This window comes from Eucyclogobius newberryi, unplaced genomic scaffold, assembly GCF_026437365.1.
Source record: "Eucyclogobius newberryi isolate DKJ021-1_F unplaced genomic scaffold, fEucNew1.0.hap1 SCAF_19, whole genome shotgun sequence".
In the NCBI taxonomy this organism is placed as follows: domain Eukaryota; kingdom Metazoa; phylum Chordata; class Actinopteri; order Gobiiformes; family Gobiidae; genus Eucyclogobius; species Eucyclogobius newberryi.
In genome coordinates this window covers 18,098,610-18,121,227 of record NW_027315823.1, presented here as the reverse complement: position 1 = coordinate 18,121,227, position 22,618 = coordinate 18,098,610, and the positions used below count along the sequence as shown (strand labels likewise).

The window sequence follows — 22,618 nt, the reverse complement described above, 5'->3', positions numbered from 1 at the left end:
TGTGATAATCACAATATGATCACGTTCAAGACGTTTGAGTAAAATGTGTCTAAAGAACTCAACAGCTTGCACCTACATCACGCACACATGTTTCACCTCTGCAGAACAGGCTTGCAGTTTCACCGAGCGCTAAAAACAGGTGGAACTCGCTCCCTCTACTGCCAAAGGACACCTCTGTGAGCTCATAAATAACAATGGCACATGCTAGGGCTGTGTAGAGCACATTGGGGGTCACCTCGGCACAACTAGGGCAGCGCTGTCCTGCTGGGGATTGGGGCGCATCCTGCCTCCGACTATCCAAAAGAGTCTACGGTCAGCAGCTTTAGAGCCTGTGTGTTTTTCTATTTGGAACGGTGCACATGAACATTCCCCCAGGCACAGCTTCCACTCTCTGCGACAGGTGTTTCTGCGCATGGGATGTGATAAATGAAAAGGATGTTTATCTCCAACAAGAAAAAAATAAAATACACACTGTAGGGCACCGACAACAACAGGGCTGGAGGACATCTTAGACTGGGTTAATCAAACAGAAGACTTGGCTATTATGGGTGTTTATGAAATGAGAGCGATTCATTGCAAGGTGTTGTGGCTGCCTTCACTGTTCTGATATTAGCACTTTACAAAGCAGTCTACAAACTTGTATAATTATACTGCACTTAGATATGGTTAGAAAGAAATACTAGGAGAAGGGTTTCTCCTAGTATCTTGAAAATATACAATGTACCGTATTCTCTATCCTTTACTATGTAGAAGCAGTCACAAGCCTCTGACTTTATTTGTCCTAAATGAGCTATTCTTCAATCCAATCCTTGTCACTTTAAAGAAAACGGGATGTCAGATCTGTCACGATTGTTCCTTTATAAACAGTATTTGTCCTGTTTAGTCTGATCAGTTTCTGAGTAAACAGAGTCGGTTTGGATCCTCCGAGTGTCAAATTGGCTGTGGTTTTGTCAAAGGGACAATGAGGTGAGTAGGTCAGACAGAAGGATTGGAATAGTGCAGACCCCAGGGAAGTCAGGAGCGCCTCGGGTGCTAAACAAGATTTAGGCCTCTTATCTGTAAGAATCCATTACCACTTTTGCACTCTCCTGTCCTGTCCTCCACTCCACTGTCAGGCTATTTATTTATAAGACAGAGAGATAATAGAAACCTGTAATAAGGGTATAAACCGGTGTGTCACCACACTCTAAAAAGGCTCTGGAAATGTACTGGAAAAAAGCCTCAGTATCTAATTTGAATAATCACATTTAGCTTGCAAACTATCTAGAAAAGACACAAATGATACATGAGTCAGTAGTTGCCAGTTCCAATAACACATTTTACATTTACATAACTTGTCTATTGTATGAAGGAGTTCTGATCATATGCTTTTGTATGTCTGGCTTAGGGCAGCTGTGGCTTTCACCAATGAGTTACTCAACATTTTTAACGTATACAAAATTTGAATATCTAATCATTTAATTTTTTATCATTTTTTAAACAGATTCTCAGAACTCACACTTTTGGCCATTGCACATTATCCTAAGTCCACAGCCATGTTGAAACACTACTGTCTGCTGATACTACTATTATCTAAAAAATACTATTCCCATTTAGGTCGGCAGTCAAGCAGAGAATTAGCCAGGAAATCAGAAGGAAAGATAGTCATCTGACCCTGTTTTAAGTTTTAATGTGGGAAGACATAGGTAGGCAATTCCTCTATTAAGTGCTGTTGTGCTGAATAAGGGCCCTTGGGGTTTATTATCTGTTCTTTAAAATTCATGACATTGAGGGAACTAGCACAAAGACCTACATCAGTCAGCACAAGCAGCAGCAGCACTCCTGGGCCAAGGCTGTGCAAAGAACTGTCTCAAATGTTACTCTTTATGCTTCAGGAAGTCGGAGACGCCAATTTCTTGGAAATGCCTATTGCGTTTGTATGGATTATGCTGAATTGCATTTATTAACAGTGTGCTTTGCAACTGTAGTGCAGAGGTGAATAAATAGCCATGCAGACTATAGAGCAGATCCTATCTACTTTCAAATGTAATTTGCAGAATAAGTAAAAATGTCCCTTAAGGAGTTGTTAAGCTGTGTATGCATTTTAGCAAGAGAAGATAAGCAGACCATAATGCTTCTCCAATAGACTACGCCATTTGAGTAGATTTTTTTATCTTGTGTTATCTTGTACAGTGATAAACTGGAGTTGTATTCAAATGTGATAATATAAAATACATAAATGTTCAATAGAAACAAATTTGTTATGTGCTGCCATGGAGCAGAAAGCGATTGTAAGCATGGTCCTTTATATACCCACTAGATAAAGATCGTGGTGTTCATGTGGCAACACATTTACTCTGATTGTCTTGTTTCAATCATGGAGCCTTGATGAAAAGCCCCTTAACCATACAAAACATGAAAACAAGTTGTAGAGGAAAAGCTGGGTGTACTGAATAGAAACCAGAGAGTCATCCCACCATTACTAGGATCTGGCTTAAGGTTTTCGACCATTTCATAGCCTTCTGCTAAGTTCCTGTGAAATATAGAGCTGATATGTGAGCCCTTTGTGTCTGTGGGTGAGAGCACAGTGCATTCAGTGTCCCTTGCGTGAACCTTCAATCTAGAATCAACCCAAGACCCAGTTTTGTCTAATGAAGTGGAGCTAGTTAATCTAGCATTAACAGTTGGATTCCCACAGGGGCGCACTGTGATTCGGGCAGATTTGTAGAGTGCATATACAGACACTCTCACCTCCGTCTCCATGACATGCTCCTGTTGGTGTGTCAATGTGAAGGGGGAATCTAACGGTCTTTGATTTCTAATAGGGAGCAGCAGCATGGTTCTTGGTTTGCAGTGAGCATACAATTGAAGCACTGCGGCAGGGCAGTAGAATCCGACAACAGTTGGGGGGTGTCTTTGAACTCAAGGAGAATACCACTCCCAATGGAGGCTGTGTGGGCGATACCTTTTGAACCAGAGACTACACACTTCCTGTTTCTAATGCATGCTGAGGTTTACCCTCGCGCCACAAAAATCAACTCTGAATATTTGCATTGCTTGAAAAAATAACAGGATTCTGGCAAGACTCTTGATATGCTCAAGATGGACAACGAGGATTATGGACATTGGACCTAACAACCTTTATTGATTATAAAAGTAGCTGCTAATTTATCCTAACTGTCCTGAAATATAAAGTAGAGGAACCACACTCGTTCACAGTTAAATGATCTAGTCTGTATCTTTGGTCTTGACTTTGGATAAATGTGAGTGATTTAAAGATGCATGCTATCAGTAGGCTGTAAGCTCTGAGACAGAAAATGGTGCAGCGATGTGGAAACTATAGCGTGACGAAGTGTTGCATCCCCTGTTACTTCACACCAAGCAACACCTTTAACACCGCAGCCCATGTCACGGAAAACCTGCAAAACGAACGCAAGCAAAGCCCTCTTTCCGCCTCTGCCGTTGATGTCTTCCACATCTTGCACATCTGAATTCAGGTGGAGCGTGTGTGCTTCACCTTATTGATGATGCTTCCCAGAACAAGAAGGAATCCAACTGTGCTCCGTGTCTGCGATACCAAGAACACTTCAAAGCTGCCTGTCTGCACATATCCAGGTACTTAGTCTCACCATGTAGACATTTTTTCAAGATTTATCTCCAATTACAACACTCCATACTAGAATACAGTACATCATCCATTATGGCCCATTTCAGACTGAATATCATTTGAACAAGGGGCATTTGGATTACGATAACCACACTATCTCTGTAATGTGATTTGTTGTCTTAACACTAGAGGTTTATTAGACGTTAACAATGTTGTTTTAAAATATGAACAGTTTTATCCAGCCTAAAACAGGATTGCCACTGTGCATTTTTACCCATCATTTACACAGGTCTGACGCAAACATAAGCAGCATGATTACAAAGTGGTTAGCATTCCAGCCTCACAGCTATGGAGGACCCTGGGTGTATAAAATAAAGCAAAGTGTAAAGTAAATGAGTCTTTAAATATTTGATTTAATACATAACTTACATAACATACTTTAAAGATTTAGTAAAACAATGACTTAATTCTTACAAATCATTTTAGGATAATCTAGATTCTCCAACTAGTTTACTTTAGGCTCTCCATCGTACTGACTAAAGTAAAGTGAATAATAAAAGTGAACTAGTATGGAGCTCTCTGATTTGCTAGAGCGACCTATAAACCAACTTGTAAACCAATCAAAGAGCTAATTACTAGTTCAGGTTTATTATGTGCTTTACATTAGCCAGGATAAAGGAAGTAAGCAATGTAATGCTCTGATAAGATGCCCCAGTGGCACTGAAGTTCATGTCACGCATCAGGACACATTTTCCATTGACCTTTGTGTGTCCACTTTAAAGGACAAATATTATGTAGTATTTGTATTTTTATTGGCCTTTAAACATGCTTGTGAGTACCTTTATTACCTTACCTTGGCATTTTATGGTCTAGAACTGAAAAAACAGCCTTGGGAGACACCAGAGTAACTGCACTTTTGCTTCATCTACTGGCTGCAGAGGAAATTACACAGTTTAAAATAAACATTTGAAGCAAGTTGAAGCAGTTGTTATGATCGTGATTTGATGCAAGAAATCCCAGAGTCTGGCAATGATTTATGGACTTAAAAAACCAAACAGCAACAGATTTTCTCAGAGCCACGTCTCAGATCGAGAAAACGTCAGTTATTGAGGAGATTCAGAACTATGTGTTTTTGACGCTCGGAGGGGAGAGGACTTTCTAGCCAGGATTCATCAAACATGCCTGAACGAAGCTAAATGCAACTCCATGTATGTTTTTGGTGAGAGAACAATGTTAGAACAGGGTCATTATATTTGAGTAATTACCAAACCCTAGTCACAACCTTCCTCAACACAGTGACCCTGAAATCCTTTAAATCACTGTCTACTACTATTGTGTATTGTACTATTGTTTCTATTGTAACCTGAGAGCTATATAGGTTGAACATCATGTCCTCCACAGACTGGTCTTGCAGGATGCATGGTGGCATTTCTAAAATCAGACCTGGTTGTGCTCCGTATGGTCATCCACCTGCAGAGTGCCCCAGGTGCCATCCCAGGCCTTGGACAGCCGGTTGTGGGCCGCTCATAAATGACTAATAGTCGTCGCATTAACATTCAGCAGTAGGGCAGGCTAAGGGCAAGACAGAGCAGGACCGGTGCAGTGTTGGGAGCGCCTTGTGTGTTTTAAAACAGCGGCTGATTAATGTTTGATCGGAAGTGGCCTCATTCTTCCACCAGCGCAATGTCGCCAAGCTAAACTGCAACTGGAGTGACGGAGTAGTGAGAGGAGAGCAGTTTGTACAGGCACAGCCGAGAAAAGGGTGAGCTTGCAATCTGTTGAATCTTTGTCATTGAATACAGTAAAACACTGAAGTAGGTAAAGGATAGGCAGAAATAAGCAAACTGTGAAAAATGTGAATTAAGCTGACAACTGATGACTTTATCTCCACATTCTCGTCCAAGAAGTTGTAAGGCCTAAGGTGGGTGTAAAATGGGGTTAAAATGTGCTTAGAAAGATAATACAACCATATGCGCAGCTATGTCTTCAAATATTCATTCAGTCATGTGCCATCTTGGGTTTTTATTTTTTTAAATATATATATATATATATATATATATTTAAAAAGATAAAAACTCTTTCTCACCCTCCGTGGGTCGTCCCCTTTTAAGCTCGGGTCCTCTACCAGAGGCCTGGAGCTTGATGGTTCTTCAGTATCTTTGCTGTTCCTAGCACTGCACTTTACTGGACCGAGATGTTCGATGTTTTTCCAGGGATCTGATCAAGCCATTCCTCCAGTTTGGGGGTCACTGTCCCAAGTGCTCCGATCACTAGGGGCACCACCGATACCTTCACGTTCCAGGCCTTCTCCAGCTCCTCTCTGAGGCCTTGGTATTTCTCTAGTTTCTCATGTTCCTTTTTCCGGATGTTACCATCCCATGGAACTGCGATGTCCACCTCCACAGCTTTCCTCTGACCCTTTGTCTGTATCTGGAAGTCCCAGAGGACCTTGGCTTGGTCGTTCTCCACCAACTTTGGAGGTGTTTCCCACTTTGTCCTTGGGGTCTCCAGCCCGTACTCTGCACAGATGCTTCTGTACACTATGCCAGCCTCCTGGTTATGGTGCTCCATGTATGCTGTCCCTGCAGCATCTTACCAGTAGGTATGTGCGGGATTGTCTCAGGGCCCCCTTTGCACAGCCAACACCTTGGGTCTTGTCTGGTGTGGTAGATCTGGTCCTCGATTGATCTGGTGTTCAGGGCCTGCTGCTGTGCTGCCATTCATCTTATATAATAATAAAAATTAAATAAATAAAATATAAAGTCACCATATATATATATATATATATATATATATATATATATATATATATATATATATATATATATATATATACGGTGACTTTTTAAACCCATCTTTTTTCTCTTTCACAAGTGATGGACCAGAGACGAGGAATTGCAGATGGACGGACAAATATAGAGACTTTTCCATTTTACAGACATTTTATTGGTTTTATTTTATTTTTTATCTAACCTATTTATCCAGGTAGGTCGATTGAGAACCATTTCTCATTTAAAATGACCACTTGGTCAAGAGGCAGCAGCACTTACACTTAGTACTTACACACGTGTGTACTCCCTCATTCCAAAATATGAGGAAATTAGACAATACAATTTAATTTGGGGAAACATTTGCCGAAAGGCGGCTCACTGTGATTATAAAAAAGGACAATAACAGGCGTGCCATGTGCATTTGGAGTCTAAAGGTTACTTAAAGCGGCATCAGCCAGGCAAAGTGGAAACATTTGTCTATTATTCCTATCGCCTTTAATATCTATTGGGTGGTTCACACGTGCTGTTTTTGCTATTTTAATTAATTTATTATGTTTTGATATCAAAGTGTGTTTGGCCAGTATCTGCTACTTAAATGTGAGTTACTTACCATATGTTATTGTAGTTGACTGTAGTTTATGTGCGTACAGCCGCATTATGTAATAATGCTGTGTTATGGAGTAATAACCCAAAATGTAATAATATTGTCAATTCATCACAATAAAACAGTAGTCTGCAGTTATTTCAGTTATTATATATTGAGAAAATTATCTTAAAATGAGGGTGCAAAACATTTTCCACAGAAATGTTATTCTCTCTGTAATTGCATGTACTTAACTTTTTTGTTTGTTTTTTCCCTTTTAAACACTCAAGGGGCTGTTCCAGCAAACTATAACCCCTGCAAATAACTGCCTTTCTACAACTCCTCCACAGAGAATTCTTTGCCAAGTGTTCACATTCCTCTTCATGTTGTTGTGAAAATGTAAAAACGGTAATACTTTGCACTGCATTACATTGTAGCCCTGGAGCTATATCCCTAAGTGACATCAACGCAAGTGGCAGGAACATCATACAAAACAAAAGAGAGTTAAGACCCGTTAATTAGACATTTCTTCTAACTCTGAGAGCTCTGCTCGGCTGAAAGTGATCCAATGCATCCTGACTAACAACATCTTACTAAGGCTAGTTTCCGAATACGAATATGGGAAATTCTGGTAAGGATTCACTGTCATACATTGAAGTTTTTTTTAATTACTGATATGGATAGCAATGTGAATGTTATTAATAAATACTATGATAAGATCAATAAGACATGTTTACGGCCCCACTCAGCGTCTTCACTAAATGCAATAAATAAGAGGGCAGAATCTAAAATGGTGGTATAGTATGATGAGATTTTAAGTAATTCCCTGATTGATAAAACACAACAAATAATACATGAAAAATTGAGTCAGGCACGACTTTGACAATGTGATGGATTAATAGGAACATGTAGAGTCATTTGCGCCTCAACACCACTTCTGAAAGATCCTCATGGCTAAGCTGTAATCTGCTCATGTACTAAACACTGCAGTTGATTGACAGTCAAATCGTTCCTGCCAAAGAAAAGGTTTCAGTATGATCCACATAAAAGCAAACTTCGGTGTTCTGTTCTATGTGCCTTTGAGAAAGCTGAGTTGGAGGTGAAACACACGAGAAAGGGGGGGAATCTAGAAGGAAAAAGAAAAACTTAATGCACTTTGTGCGAACCTGGATGCCAATCACCAATGTCACTTTGAGGACTAGGGGCCTCATGCTAATGCCTGCTCGAAAGTACTTTATAATTCTAGACAAGTTCTTAAAAAAAATGGTGCACTTGCAGCTCTACACCCCCTGATGCTCAGCATTGCCTCAAAAAACACTGGCTTTTAGCTCAGGAGACGTTGTAATTTAACTGTTTGTAGCCGGCTTGGAAATTGCCTATAATAATGGTCTCTACCCTGTAATTTGTGCCGGAGTTTTTCAACCAGCCTCGTCTCACAGGCTCTAATGCTACTGTGCATCGCTGGGGAGAAGTGCACAATGTACATTGCAGCATTCAGCGGGGGGAGGAGGATAAAGCTGCGCTCAGTGGTGCTATAGAACAAACTCTTCCACAATTGAAAATAAAGAGGGACCAAAGCACACACACTACCATTGCACAGCGCTGCTAATAGTGTCACCTAACGATGTATTTTACCTAGGGATAAGAATGCATTAGTCATTGTGGAACTATTATGCATTAAATAATTGGTCAAGTCACTGCTGAATGGACTAAATGGGCAGGAACTATTTGGTCAAAACGTCATATTTACTCAATACCCAGCCAGAAAGTCCAGCAAATTTAGCTTTAGTAATTATAATTATGTCCAGTACATAGGTCACCTATGGTCACCTATGGTACCCAACCTTTTTGCACTACGGACCGGAATAATGTAGGTTTTATTTTCACAGACCGGTGTGCCGGTTTATGTCGCGGTCAGGTTAACTTGCTCGGAAGTGGGCGGGGCTTAGGCTTCCATTCGATTCAGCTCGAAAAAGACGCGTTTGTACATTAATAAGTGTACCATACCAAAAGATCCGAATTGGAGTAACATAACGTACAGTTACACGTGTTCTCACTGTTCTTCTGACTGGTGGAAGCTCATCAGATGAATATGGCAAAATAAGTGCATAAAAATTACAACTCCCACACGCTGTGGGGGCCCTGCGCGTGTTTCTGTGCAATGAGACGGTCCCATCTAGGAGTGATGGAAGACAATGACACCCGCAGTGTGTTTAAGTCCAGTCTGCTCCGTAGTTTTGTCTTGTTGCCGTCACGGCGGTGGAAGTAGCGCTCAAACTCTTGTAAAAGTAAAAACAGGTGATCGCGTAGCAGTTGCAGAATTCTGGCTGATATATCCACAGACGAGCTTATAAGTGTGTCATGAGGGACAGGCCAAAGTTACGCCGGAGAAGAGGCTGTCACTGATACATTATTTCCAGTTTTTGTGCGGCCCGGTAGCAAACGCGTTGGGGTGGTTGGGGACCCCTGACCCATGGTACTGGACAAGATCGCAGATACAAGCGGTCGAAATGAGTTACCCCCTGGGAAGATCCAGGACACGTTGGAGGGACTATGTCTCTCGGCTGGCCTGGGAACGCCTCGGGATCCCCCCGGAGGAGTTGGAGGAAGTGTCTGGGGAGTAGGAAGTCTGGGAGTCCCTGTTTAGACTGCTGCCCCCGCGACCCGGCCCCGGATAAAGCCGAAGAAAATGGATGGATGGATGAATTGAGTATGTTCATATGTAGACAAGTCATAAAGAAAAAAACAACAATATTTACACTTACTGTTCAGCATATCTCGGAAAACGAGGAAGAAATAAAACTTATTCAAACCCACCCTTTTCAACTCTCACGCTTCATTGAAAAAAAAAAATCTCTATTGTATCTGGATTCACCACAATTTATCTAATTTATATACAAAACCGTTTCCATGAACATAAGACGTTCCATTCTGTCAATAACCACATTAATTGCATTCAAGGCACACTTAAATCTGAATCAACATCATCAACATCATCAACATCATCAACAACAACAACAACAACAACAACAACCACCACCACCACCACCACCACCACGTGATATGAAACCGTTTTAACAACAATTAGAATTTACTGGCTTCATTGTACAACACAGTATAGCATGGAAACTAATTATATTCAGAATTCAGAATTACTCATGGAAACAGGATATATTTGTTATTATATTTTAATATGATGTTAATGATTCTAACCTAGTGTGAAAATTGTAAACTACCAGGACACATGGTTCATATTTTCTTGGTCATATGGAAAAACGTTTTTTGTCAAATGAATGAGTCAGCCGTTGGTGTTGGGACAATTCTGGGGATAGTGCATGAGGATCATTAAATCTCTGGGCTACATAGACCAAGGAACTGTTCCAAGGAAGTGTGTGGGCTTTAATAACCGGGTCTCCAAATCCCACACTGTATGTGTTGAACTGATTGGAAATATACAGTAATGATGAGATTGCACATTGTTTGGTGACAAATACAAAAGAAGTGTGGGGAAGCGGGAAGATTCAAATGACCTGTGATATTGTTGTTACACTCTTCTCATGCTCATTTGTTGATACATTAGCATCAACCAGCTTTCTGACCACTTTTGTCAACATCATAAAGTGCCCTTTCTCTTAAAAATACATGGATTTAGAAATTTAATCCATTGGGGTTCGACATACATTCTTGGCTATTATTTCTTCCTCCGTGGCGGCCTGACTCTTGTGTGCCGGGGCCTTTGTAGAAAAAAGAAAGCCATGTGTTTCTATTCATTTGGGAGAACTGCTACGATCACACGGCCCACAGCACTTTTTTTTTTCTGTGTAAAATATTTGAGCTGCCTCCGTAGCTTGTAATCCTCAAGAAAACACAAGATCTTTCTACATTCTGATGCAAGTTTGACAGCCATTTTAAAGGAAACGGTGAAGCAAAAAGCTGAGATGGTGGTTGGAGACGTACTCAAATTTATTTTTCTGTGTTTGTTTGTTTCTTGCAGCGATCCGTCTCGGCACATATCGGCGCAGAAACCATCTGCCGTACAGGTCCTGGGCGACTACACTTCAAGAGCTCTTAGTGGCTGTTTTCATCAGTACGAGATCGGTGGCGGAAAAACAGCTTTAATTGGTACTGCGGGGGGAGAGCCAGAAGGGTCCCCATGCTTCAGCACGTTTTTACAGGCAAGGAAAAACATACACGGATTGATCCATATTTCACGTTGTTTCTCTCTGCTTTTGGTTTCTACCATTTTCTTTTTAACACTTTTGCAAAAGATCGCACACAGCTTCTTAATCAACACAGGAGGTTTTATTCCTGTAATATTGTCTTTCATTAGATGAAGTTGTTAGTAATTGGTACTTTAGTCATTCAAACTGTTGCAGTGGAGTGTGTTTCAGCGCAGAAGTGGGTAGAGTATCCCACAATTTTACCCAAGTAAGCATACTTTCAAATCATATTACTGAAGTAGAAGTAAAAAGTAAGGACCAAAGTAATAATTAAAAGCAAACAAGTGAAGGAAGGACATTTTTTTGAATCATTTATACTATACATACGCTTTTGATGCTTTATAATTACTCACAGTGGGAAGAGAATCTAAAATGTGTACTTAAGTAAGAGTATTGTTACTTCAAACTAAATGGGTTTGGGAATAATTTGCAAAATCCTAAAATTGTACAAAATTGTGTAAACCCATGTATTAGTCATTTTATGTGATTAACACATTCAATATGATAGCAGTAAAAGATGATTTGACAGAGGTGTTGGCTGTTTGTTCCTAAATAGGGGTCAGCAGTTGTCAGGGTTCTCTGCCACTGTGTTGTATCACCAGGGCTGTGCTCCATTAGTCTGTGTTGTTACTGTAGCACTGGGGACATTTCGCGGCCCATTAGCTGCTCCTTTAGCCTTGCTGCAGCTCAGACGAAAAGGGAACAGGTAAAAGCGGCTGTACAGCCAATACAATGCACACATGCAGAACCATCTGGGAGAGTTTGGTTTTAAAAATTGTATGAAAAATGAGCTCTTAAACAAAAGGTAAAATTTTAGTGAAGTCAATTGTGTTTGCCTTGAGATTTCTGAGTTTATGTCACAATCGCTGAAACATTCTTTATGAGTCTATTAGCCTATGGTTGAATAAGATCACAGCTTCATTATTTAGGTTTCTACTCTCACTTTGTTTAGCCATGAGGTCAACCATACACAGTGTTTTATTCCATGACATCTGTATGGTGATGTATTCAGGAGTTTCATTATTTCATATTTAGTATATATATATATATATATATATATATATATATTATTTATTTTTTTCCAATTTGAAGATACAACCTTATTGCCCAATACTATACTATTTCTCAGTTGCATATGCAGGAACACAGACTGTGAATTAAATACATGATTCAGTGTTCTCGCTGGGCTGAGGTTGGAGGATGGCGGTGGGACAAACCATGTGGGCGCTCGCGAAAAGTACTTAAAATCTTTTACTACGGCACACGGTGATCTTTAAGTAGAACTTTAAGATCCCAGTGCGAGCGCCGTGGTGCTTTTCGCTCGCGCCGCGAGCACAGTTATCTTAATACCTGGCGGTATCTTTTGAGCATGGCGGTGACCAGCCGGAGTGTAGCGGCCAAAACCCCTCAGCGAGAACACTGATGATTGTATTGTATATTAGGATATATTTAAATCTATACAAAGTGTACATGAACAGCTTTAAATTTATCATTGCATGCTTCAGTCAAGTCTAAAATAGTCAAAACCAAACTTAAACTTACGTCAGTCGGCGTCTAGATTTGTCTTTGTGACTTCTGCCCAAACTGCAATACTGTGCTGAGCTCGACCTGATCGATTCTCAGGAGTTTGTGAACCAAATATCACGAGAATTCATCTGGCGTGAGCTAGGTTACCTTCTTGCTGTCTACTGCGGCTTTGGGGTCTTTCCTTGATTTGCATGTGCTTTTGAAACCAAGTGAAGGTTTAACATGGAGCAATGTGCACTTAAACAGTGGAGGAGCGCATTTCTTTTAGTCCTTTTATCATGAACTGTGTGCACAGAATGTCCCATCTAGTTATTTTAATAAAGTGTAACTTAGAAGGAGATGGGCCTGCTGCTGCCTGCTGCAAAAAAACACCAAAAAGCACCACTTCAAAAACTTGCCAGACCAGTTTGGACTGGAAATGTTCTCTTTGCTGTGTAAAGGCCTTAAGATTATAGCTGGCTTCCCGCATACAGCCAGATCTAAATCCAGTCTTTGTCAGGCCTAATTTACGGCTAAATAAGATCTGAAACTTAACCATGGCCAAGGTTTGGATAATAATTAATAAAATAATAAAATAATGGGTTAGGGTTAATGGGTTAGGGATAATAAAAAACATGAATATATTTGTCTTTAAATTAAACAAATACTCAAACTGCAGATGCCTCGAGTACCACCAGTGGTCAAAGTACTACATTTTAGGAAACACTGCTCTCTCTGTCTCGTACAGCCATATTGGTCATATTGGCTTACCCCGTGATCTGGGTGTATGAAATCCTCCACACTTCAGCAGAAAGTGCTGCAGCTCAGTGCTACACAGAGATTATGCCGCAGCCTGGAGAAGACTGGAGGTGCTTCGAGTGCCGCTGATGGGCCCCAACAATTTGCACGGCTGGCAGAAAAACCATAATCAATCCACAGATTATAGGATAAGGGCACTAAAACTAGCCGAGCACAGCGCTTTCTCTTATCGCAATCACACCTTGCCCTCCTGCCTCAGGTACAGGCAATTAAAGTGCAGAAGATGCAGCAGCAGCCCTTGCACATGGAGAGGCCTGCAGGGCACTCCTACTGCAGCCGGCCTCTGGCAAAGTAAAGGTACATGGAGGCTACAGAGGGAAACTGTGAACCCATTATTAGTGGCCAATGATAATGCTCATGGGATACTTAACAATCAATGCAATAAGAAGCAAAGTAAAATGCATTAAAAAAAAGGGAGTGTTTACAGAAACTGCATGGATTTTTTATGCCGCGGCTCCTGAAACTGCTGCGCTATTTGACCGCGCCGGGTTAATGTTAGGGTCAGGGTTAGGGTTAGGGTTAATGTTAGGGTTAGGGTTAATGTTAAGGTCAGGGTTAGGGTTAGGGTTAATGTTAGGGTTAGGGTTAATGTTAGGGTCAGGGTTAGGGTTAAGGTTAAGGTTAAGGTTAAGGCTAGGGTTAGGGTTAATGTTAGGGTTAGGGTTAATGTTAGGGTTAGGGTTAATGTTAGGGTTAGGGTTAGTGTTAGGGTTAATGTTAGGGTCAGGGTTAGGGTCAGGGTTAGGGTTAAGGTTAAGGTTAAGGCTAGGGTTAGGGTTAATGTTAGGGTTAGGGTTAATGTTAGGGTTAGGGTTAATGTTAGGGTCAGGGTTAGGGTCAGGGTTAGGGTTAATGTTAGGGTCAGGGTTAGGGTTAATGTTAGGGTTAATGTTAGGGTTAGGGTTAATGTTAGGGTCAGGGTTAGGGTTAGCCATGAGGCTATAATATAGCAGTTTCAGGAGGCTCCTGAAACTGCTGGGTTATTTGACTGCGCCGCGGCTCTGCAGCCACGGCCTTTAAAAAAATGTCACCATCTAGTTGTTTGTGTCACAGAAAAAAACACAACATCAAAAAGTATCACTTTAACAATCTCCCCAAAAATAAGCATCTGTGACTTTACTAGATCAACACAGCTCCGAATAAGACTATCAAAGAGTCAAAAAAAAATTTATAGGCCAGGTGCCCATCCAGTTTATACGAACATAAAACCTATACATAGCACATCTAACAAAAAACATGTATTTGGGTTAGGGTGGGGTTTGGGGGATTTGGGGAAGGCAATCAGAAGGTTGTGTGTATTGTATTTGTTTTTCAACCATTCAAACTTGAGTTGTTTACCCCAATGATCCATAGACTTTATACACTGTAAAGATAATAATATTGCAGTAACTCAGACCCAGTGCATACACTTCTGAGCTGCTGTATATGGTTTCATTTATTCCACATTGTGGAATTAGGTATTGTGTGACTTGACTCATTGCTGCAGAACGTGTGTGTGGGAGCAGAAAAGTGAAGCATACTTTAATGTGTGAACCAAAGGCTGGTAAAGAAATGCAGCACTGAGGTCAAAATCAAGGATAAGACCCAGACTGAATACAAATCTTTGACGAGTATGACTTTTTATTCAGTGTTTTGTTAAAGCATAATGCCTTTGGGTAGGAAGACCCCTTTTACTAGTCTAGCTTTCCACTTAACCTTGTCACCTTTGTGGGCCACAACAACAAATTTCATACCAGCAAGTCATACCAAACTTTGAACTCAAAGAACTTTAAATCTTTCTGAAACCTCCTATGCAAAGGCGTGTGGTAAGGAGTATTATGTTTACTAAATCTTACAATTGAACACCACATTGTTTCTAATAATAAATGTTCTGCCCCTAATCAATTTAGGGTTTTCTAAACAAACATTCCTCTTATATGACTATATTGTAAAAAAAAAAAAAAAAAAAAAACATTACCTTAGTGATAGACTTGCCAATTTGCTTTATGTTAAGCCCAGCAAATGTAAGATATTAGGATTGGAAAAATAGCTAAACTTATTGAACATTAGATTTTTCAAAATGTGATAACATTCTATAAGTGATCAAGTTACAATTTCTGAAATGGCAATACTTGCTATATCTTATGGAGAACTAAATGCTCTTTTATGCTTCTTTCGAATACAGAATATCTATCATGTGACCTGTTGAATAAAGTAGTTTTTAACTAAATTAACTGGAACATTGTAGAAAAAATCCACTTTGTAGCTTTCAGAATATGGGCCAATGTACAAATCATTCTCCACTTTGGGTATTGAACATGAAATGATAATCACACTCACAGTTAAACACACACCTAGTCCTAGTCTATCAAGTTTGTTTGATGAAGTGATAAAAGTGCTATGCTCCCCACAGGAAGCCATTCAGCAGAGCGCTGCAGAGGGAGCTGGAATCCAAATCAAAATAAGGTGAATGTAAAGCCTGGTGGGAAATCCCTCGCTGCTCAGTTTCAACTAGACACACGTGTCTTTATTGAAAACGATTGGAGTCAAAAGGGGGTAAATTGACTAAGTAGGCCGTACTGGGAAAATGAGCTGAATTCAGATTCTGATTGGCCACATGGGTGTAGAGATGATGCTTTGGTAATTGCACTCGCTTGATGTTTTCCCCGTCTTTGTCTCAAACATTTGTTATGTGATGGGGAGGAAAATAGCTTCCCGGTGATGCAAATTATGTTTGTGACTTGACGGTCTCCCCCTGCTGAGACCAACATCTGAGAATGGTTTCTTCCACTTTGAGGCAAACAAAGCGTTGCTGAGGTTGGCACCGTCCACCACAGATGGCTTGGTTCCAACAGAGACAGACTGAGTGTTTGTGGTATACTCACCCCGCTGGTTGGACAGGGTGGTATCTGACAAAACAAAGAAGAAAGGAAAACAGTGATTAGAATTATTAGAGCAACGTATTATTCTTGAAAACAGATGTATACAGTCCCATTCATATGTGTTCTTCCACTTGTGCATGAGTGTAATTGATTAAGGTTTATCAACATGTTTTTTTGTGTTTTCCTGTCTGATGCAATACTTCTATTCAACACAGAGAGAGCAGCGCATTTTTTTCATCAAATAAGTCCCACTTGGTCCCAATTTGACTCTTTTGTAATGTCTGTTATAATATCAGTCCAGTCCTTGATTGTTGGTTCAGTTTGTGACATATATTTCTTCCCTGTGGCCAGAATTATGTTCAATTTATTGTGTCCAGATACATAGCTCTGAAGTCAAGTGGGATGAAAATGCCAAAAATAATCTGCAGAGTCCCATAACATGTGATATGTGGGTATGACTTCAGCCAATTAGAGGCAAGCGGTAAAAAAGCATCAACCTCATCCAAAGAACAAAGTGAAACAATGTCAATAACAGCATGGGAAGTCGCCTTGAAAAACTGGACAATGATCTAAACATAACCCGGTGTGATGTTTCTGTCAAATCTACGCCACGAGCTCTGCATTTCTCTTTGTCAATTACCGTGGCACCATCATTTAACCACTACGTCTTCTCCTGGTATTCTTCTTGTCATTGCCTGAAGCAGTAAAATGTATCATTATCCTCCCAAAGCAAGTTGTCTGCATATAGCACAACGCTTTGCAGCTTTGTTTGCCGTTCCATATGCCCACCAGCGCACGCAGTGGAGGCGATGGCTGCAAAGACCTTGACAAAGCACTGGAGTGACAATAGTGGGGACCTTCTTAACTCCAGCCGGCCTCCCAGTGTGCCTGCCCTTGCCTCGTCCTCAAGTACAAGCCACAGCACATCACAGGCAAAACACATGGCTTATTTTGATACCAGGAACATAGTACACATACTTCTAAGTGCAAATAAAGAATCTTGTCTCATCCAGTGGCTGAAAATCTCTTTTTTATTATTATTAACTACAAATCCATCAGGAATTTGAGCCAGTACATTCAGACAGTTGGGGCTTTTCTGTGTGGAGCTAGCCTGTGTATAGAACAAAATTGGCCATTAAGTTTTAATCCAGCCCCCACAAGTTTTTGATAATAATTGTTACTCTTTGTATTTCAGAGCTAAAGTTTGTTTTATAAAAAAAAAGATTTATCTTGTCTCAAATTGTTTGATTCTGTTGGTGGTTAAACTTAAAACGCAAAGTTGTCTGTGGGGCTGTGTAGATTGTTAAAATTGAGCAAAAAACATGGCAGACTACGGGGTCTTTTGTGAGATTAAGACTGGCAGTGAAAAAATTGCAATATTTTACAGAAATGTGCTTATAATAATGAAAATATGAGTGATTGCACTTGCCTGGATTCAAATAATTGCCCACCCGTGTAGTAGTAGTAGTAGTAGTAGTAATAGTAGTAGTAGTAGTAGTAGTAGTAGTAGTAGTAGTAGTAGTAGTAGTAGTAAACCTTAACCATAAATGTGTCAGATTAAAACCAGTATTACACATTTTGATATCCAGTCAAATGGCAGATTGTTGAAAACACAAACACACTCCAATGCAATATACTGCAATATGAAATATGTACTGTATGTGTAGATATAGTTACACATAGATATATGTAGATATAGGACCAATACATTCATATTCCAGAACCCTTTTTATCAATACTAAATACTAAATGTGAGTGGCATGATTTGTATCACTTCTAATGAGAATAATTGCTGTGTTTAGAATATATTATATAGATTAATATTTTGCATTTTGTGCATTGTAAATTTCAAAATTGTTCTTAAAAGGCTTGATAATAGATTTTCATGTATTTGCTTTTATGATTCAGAGCACTCAAGCCTCAAAGTGCAAAATTACTCACACACATTAATTCATCAAAATGCAACTTGAGGAAAACCATTATTGCCATGGTTAAAATCTCATAAATGTAGATTTAAGGTCATATTAAATATTGCATTCAAACAGTGTAATTTGTCTTGGAGCATTCATTTGGAAGAATATCTCTTGGTATAGAACCAAAAACACTTCAAAGGTCTACTCTGAAGTAATGGACCGTTTCCACAGAAGTTGTAAGCGCTTGTACGCCTGATCTGATGTTGCATTTAGTGGAAGACGCTCTGCTGAATTATTTAACCAGGAATCTAAAATGCATGTGCTGCTTTTTGAATAAATGTCCCCTGTTACACTCTTTACCATGGGTCAGTGGGTTGAGCAGCAGCATTTCACATCAAAGTGATTCCAACTATCACCATAAATGTGTTTGAAGTTTTAAAAGGTGCTAAATGTACTTTTCCCTTCTTCTCATCTCCATTTCCACGCTGCAATATAAATAAATCAATGTACACTTTGATACTAGACCAAACTGCACAATCATCACCCATTGTTTTGTGTCTTTCATAAATTACTATAAATCAATTTGATTTAGTTGCATCTGACTGCTTTTCACCATAGATGAGGTACAGCCCGGTAGGTCAGCAAGGTGACTGCCTTTACTCCATCAGAAATTGCGTCTTCAATGCATCAATTATTCATCTCCCTCCCCCCTTCCCGACGAGCAGGCTAACACAGACTGGCACACACGGAGCTTCACACGTTAGCTGGACAAGTAACTGCAGTCGGCGTTCTCTTGGCTGTTTGTTCACAGCCTCTTTCAACAGGTTGGCTCAGCCATATGTGGTAATGATATAGCACTAACGTAATTAAGATATTGTGTCACTTTGAGGTCGTATAATTCTGGATTGGATTCATGTTTTCTATTTCATTGCTAAATTTGTGAACATTTATGGCATCTTTTTGTAAAAAGTCTAAAATGTACCGGTTTGTGAAAATATATAATAGTGAGTCAAGAGGTATATTTTCATATTTCAGGGTTTTGTGGAAGCAGGGGCAGTAGAAGCGCACAGAGCAGTTGGCCAGCATGCTCACACACATGTACATTAAAGAGTTTGTCTGTTGTGATATTGATAATGTTTCTATATCTATATGATGTGAACAGGGTTCTAAAGAAGCTGTAGGCCAGTGCAGTGACAGATGTGGACTTTGTTCTTTTGGCCTGTAACAGAGCCTCATGTTGGGAGCACGATCACACATGAGCTCTGTGCGGCTGCTGTGTGATTGATTCAAAGCAACACATTGGCGACCTTGTATTTAGGGTTTTTATCTTCTTCTTTATTTCCAGAACGTCAGTAAAAAGACACAGCAAAGACTTGCCGTGACTGACCTAAACTTTTTTTCTTATTGTAATGTTGTTACATATTTTATAGGGACAAAATGTCCCACAATAAGAGGGTTTTAATGACATTTTATTTTTTCCATTTGTCCATGAGGAACACCCAATTTTTTACTACAACAAGGACCCACTGACTTGTTCTTAGACCTATTCTAATATTTGCTTTCTTTTTAGGACTGATACACTATTGCTAGAGAGCAATAGGTCTCATGCTATTGCATGAGTACTTAAAATAAGAACAAATATATTCTATGGTTTGGTTACATCTTTATGACAATAACCCTTCACATGACTTTCTTCCAGAGACTATAAGCCGCCATCACTGTTCTGTTACAGTGGGGAGATTGCCTGATTCAGTTTAATGTGTATCTGGATTCAAATCATATTTACTTTACCATCATGGTTTATATGCATGGATGTGCAACCCCCATGTGAACTAGAACTCTAAAGTTTAAAAGAGCATTTGCATTCTGCATTTGTTCTTAATCGTTTTGACTTTCTAAAGCTGTCTACTGAAGTGTCAGAATCAAAGTAGCACTAATGTACACTCAAAAGGTCACACTTCAATCAGTGAACAAAATAAATATGCTGAATAGATGCAAAAAGGGAAAGGGAAATTATTTAAGGTTGTGGTCCAATAACTAAGTAAAACTCAGCTCGTCTTTCCAAATGAAAATATGTCCAACGACCAAAGTAGCTGCATAGTTGCACCAGGGTTAAATACCAGTGTTGGGCCTTTTTCTTTCTTTGTGATACTCTATTCCGTCCAATCCACTAGCTGGGTACTCCTGGAACCAAGATCCTGGTTCAAGATCTGGATAACTTTACTCTAATACCAACAACTAATTTAATCAAAATCAGAATCAGAAAAGGTTTATTGCCATTGCTAATGAACAGAATTCACAAACGTAGGAACTTGTCTTGGTGATTCTGTGCAACATAAAACAATGAACAATGCTTGTTCCAGAAGGTTTTCTATTGTCATTATTATGCCTGGCTCCTGACATAACAATGAGGGGAGATGAGATGGATCTAAAGTGCTCAAAACAATGATTTATTTACATTAACTTCAGTATAACAGATAAATATGTACAAAAACGGTATGGAGTTGTGAGCATATTACAGTTTAGACTGTGTGTGTGCAATGCCGTTGATGTGCGTAAAAAACAAGGCAAACTCATGTGTGCCAAAACTGAAACAGCACGAAGGCAAGGCAAGCTGCCAGGTTCCCTTTTAAAGGCACGTCACAAGGAGGTGGGGCGTTGGGCGATGCAGTTTTATGGTGCAGGTGAGGAGACCTGCACAGAGGAGAGGCAGCGGCAGAGCGGGCAGAGATGATAATCCCTCCCCAGGAGCCTATACGGCCTGCCCAGTAACAGCATTGATAGAACAAATGATTTGAGAACTCAAGCAGAAGTGCGCATGTGCACTCCCCCCGTACTATGATTGATACGTGGCAGGACTAATCGGCAGTCCACGCCACGAGGAAATGAGACTCAGATTTGGGCCCAAAAAATCGTCCATTACGCCTTTAAGTATTGTTGGTGGTAAAAATAGTTTTAAATATAGCTATTGATAAGTAACAGTGATTTTAAAATACCCTTTGCAGATGTTAGACTTTCATAATGACGTTGATATGAGGTTTGTGTATGTCATCCAAAGCTGAGCTACAACAGCCCTTCTTTTCATATAAAAACACAAATCAAATGAAGGCATTACTAAAAGACTCCAGGCTGTAAGCAGAGACAAGTGATGTCAGAGACTGGATCAGTGCTGTTGTATGGAGCTACTTATGAGACTGGCTCCATCAATCTTGTGAAATCAAGAAAGAAATTAGAAAAAAGAGAATGAACCATAATTAAACCTAACTTTATCAAGTGTGGAGATGTGGTGGTTGGATTAAAAGACCATGGTACTCTACCATACATCAGGGGTCTGTTTACACTGTAAAGCGTGGCCATTGGTCATATGGAGATGTTAAGTGGCGTCCTTAGATAAGATACTTTTAAAAGTGGTTTGTGCATGAGTTTCATGATTGGTGGCGATAGTCAGAAGGGCTCATGGTGCAGATTGACAGTCTTGCTTCCCTCAGCATTAATGATTTGAAGTGCATCCAACAAGAGGCATTTGGTGCCATGTTGATGCTCAATTCTGTTTGGAATGAACGCACCAAACTTTATCTTATCAAAAACACAGTAGCACAAAATACCATATACAATCCAATCTTGTTTAAACAAGCAAATAGAATAGTAAAATTAGAATTAGAATTGTAGTAACAAATCATCCTTATGACTTTGAACAAATGAACATGGCTGTAATGTAAACAACTGCTTGGCCAGCTCTCCAGGGAAGGCATTTTCAAAATGTGTTAAAACTGTCTTCCCTGTGCCAAGCAGTACGGCTCTCACAGTGACTAAGACCCGTTGATTTTTAATTAATAATGCCTTTAAGAGACTAATCGAATGGAACAAATGAGTATGTTGAGAAAAGTATTAATCGGGGTTCAAATATGTATTTACAAAGAGAATAATAAATTATGCATAACAGCATTCCGTTCAAGCAGGCCTCATCCTGGGTAAGACTCGTTCATTACTGGAATAAAACTAAAGGGGTGCAACTACCACTCCACACATGCAAGTACACAAGTACACGCACTTGTAGCCCTCCGTAAACCCAACGTCCCCCAAACACAACGTGAGCCAGGCAGCGCCGCCTCATTACTGCCTAATGAGTTGTCTGATTAGTGCCAAATAGAAAAGCCTTATTGTCATATGGTTTATGCTTACTTTGATTAATTGTTGCACTAAAGTGACTGGATGGAAATACAATGACATGGCACATTAGCATTTGGTGGTAATAGGACCCTGGTGGATGCAGTAATCATATATTGAATATTGTGGTGCGACACAAGAACACAGCTTGAGGAATAATAGCGTGTATACACAAACAAGTGTGGTCTATTA

At 39.9% G+C, this 22,618-nt stretch overlaps 1 protein-coding gene across 1 annotated transcript in view; it reads right to left on the bottom strand.

The window, feature by feature from the left end:
• LOC140365514 (cadherin-4-like) overlaps window positions 1-22,618 on the bottom strand; it is a 292,800-nt gene that overhangs the window by 149,701 nt on the left and 120,481 nt on the right. Inside the window, 1 exon segment of the mRNA XM_072451987.1 lies at window positions 16,350-16,373. Coding sequence (XP_072308088.1) covers window positions 16,350-16,373 — 24 coding nt within the window.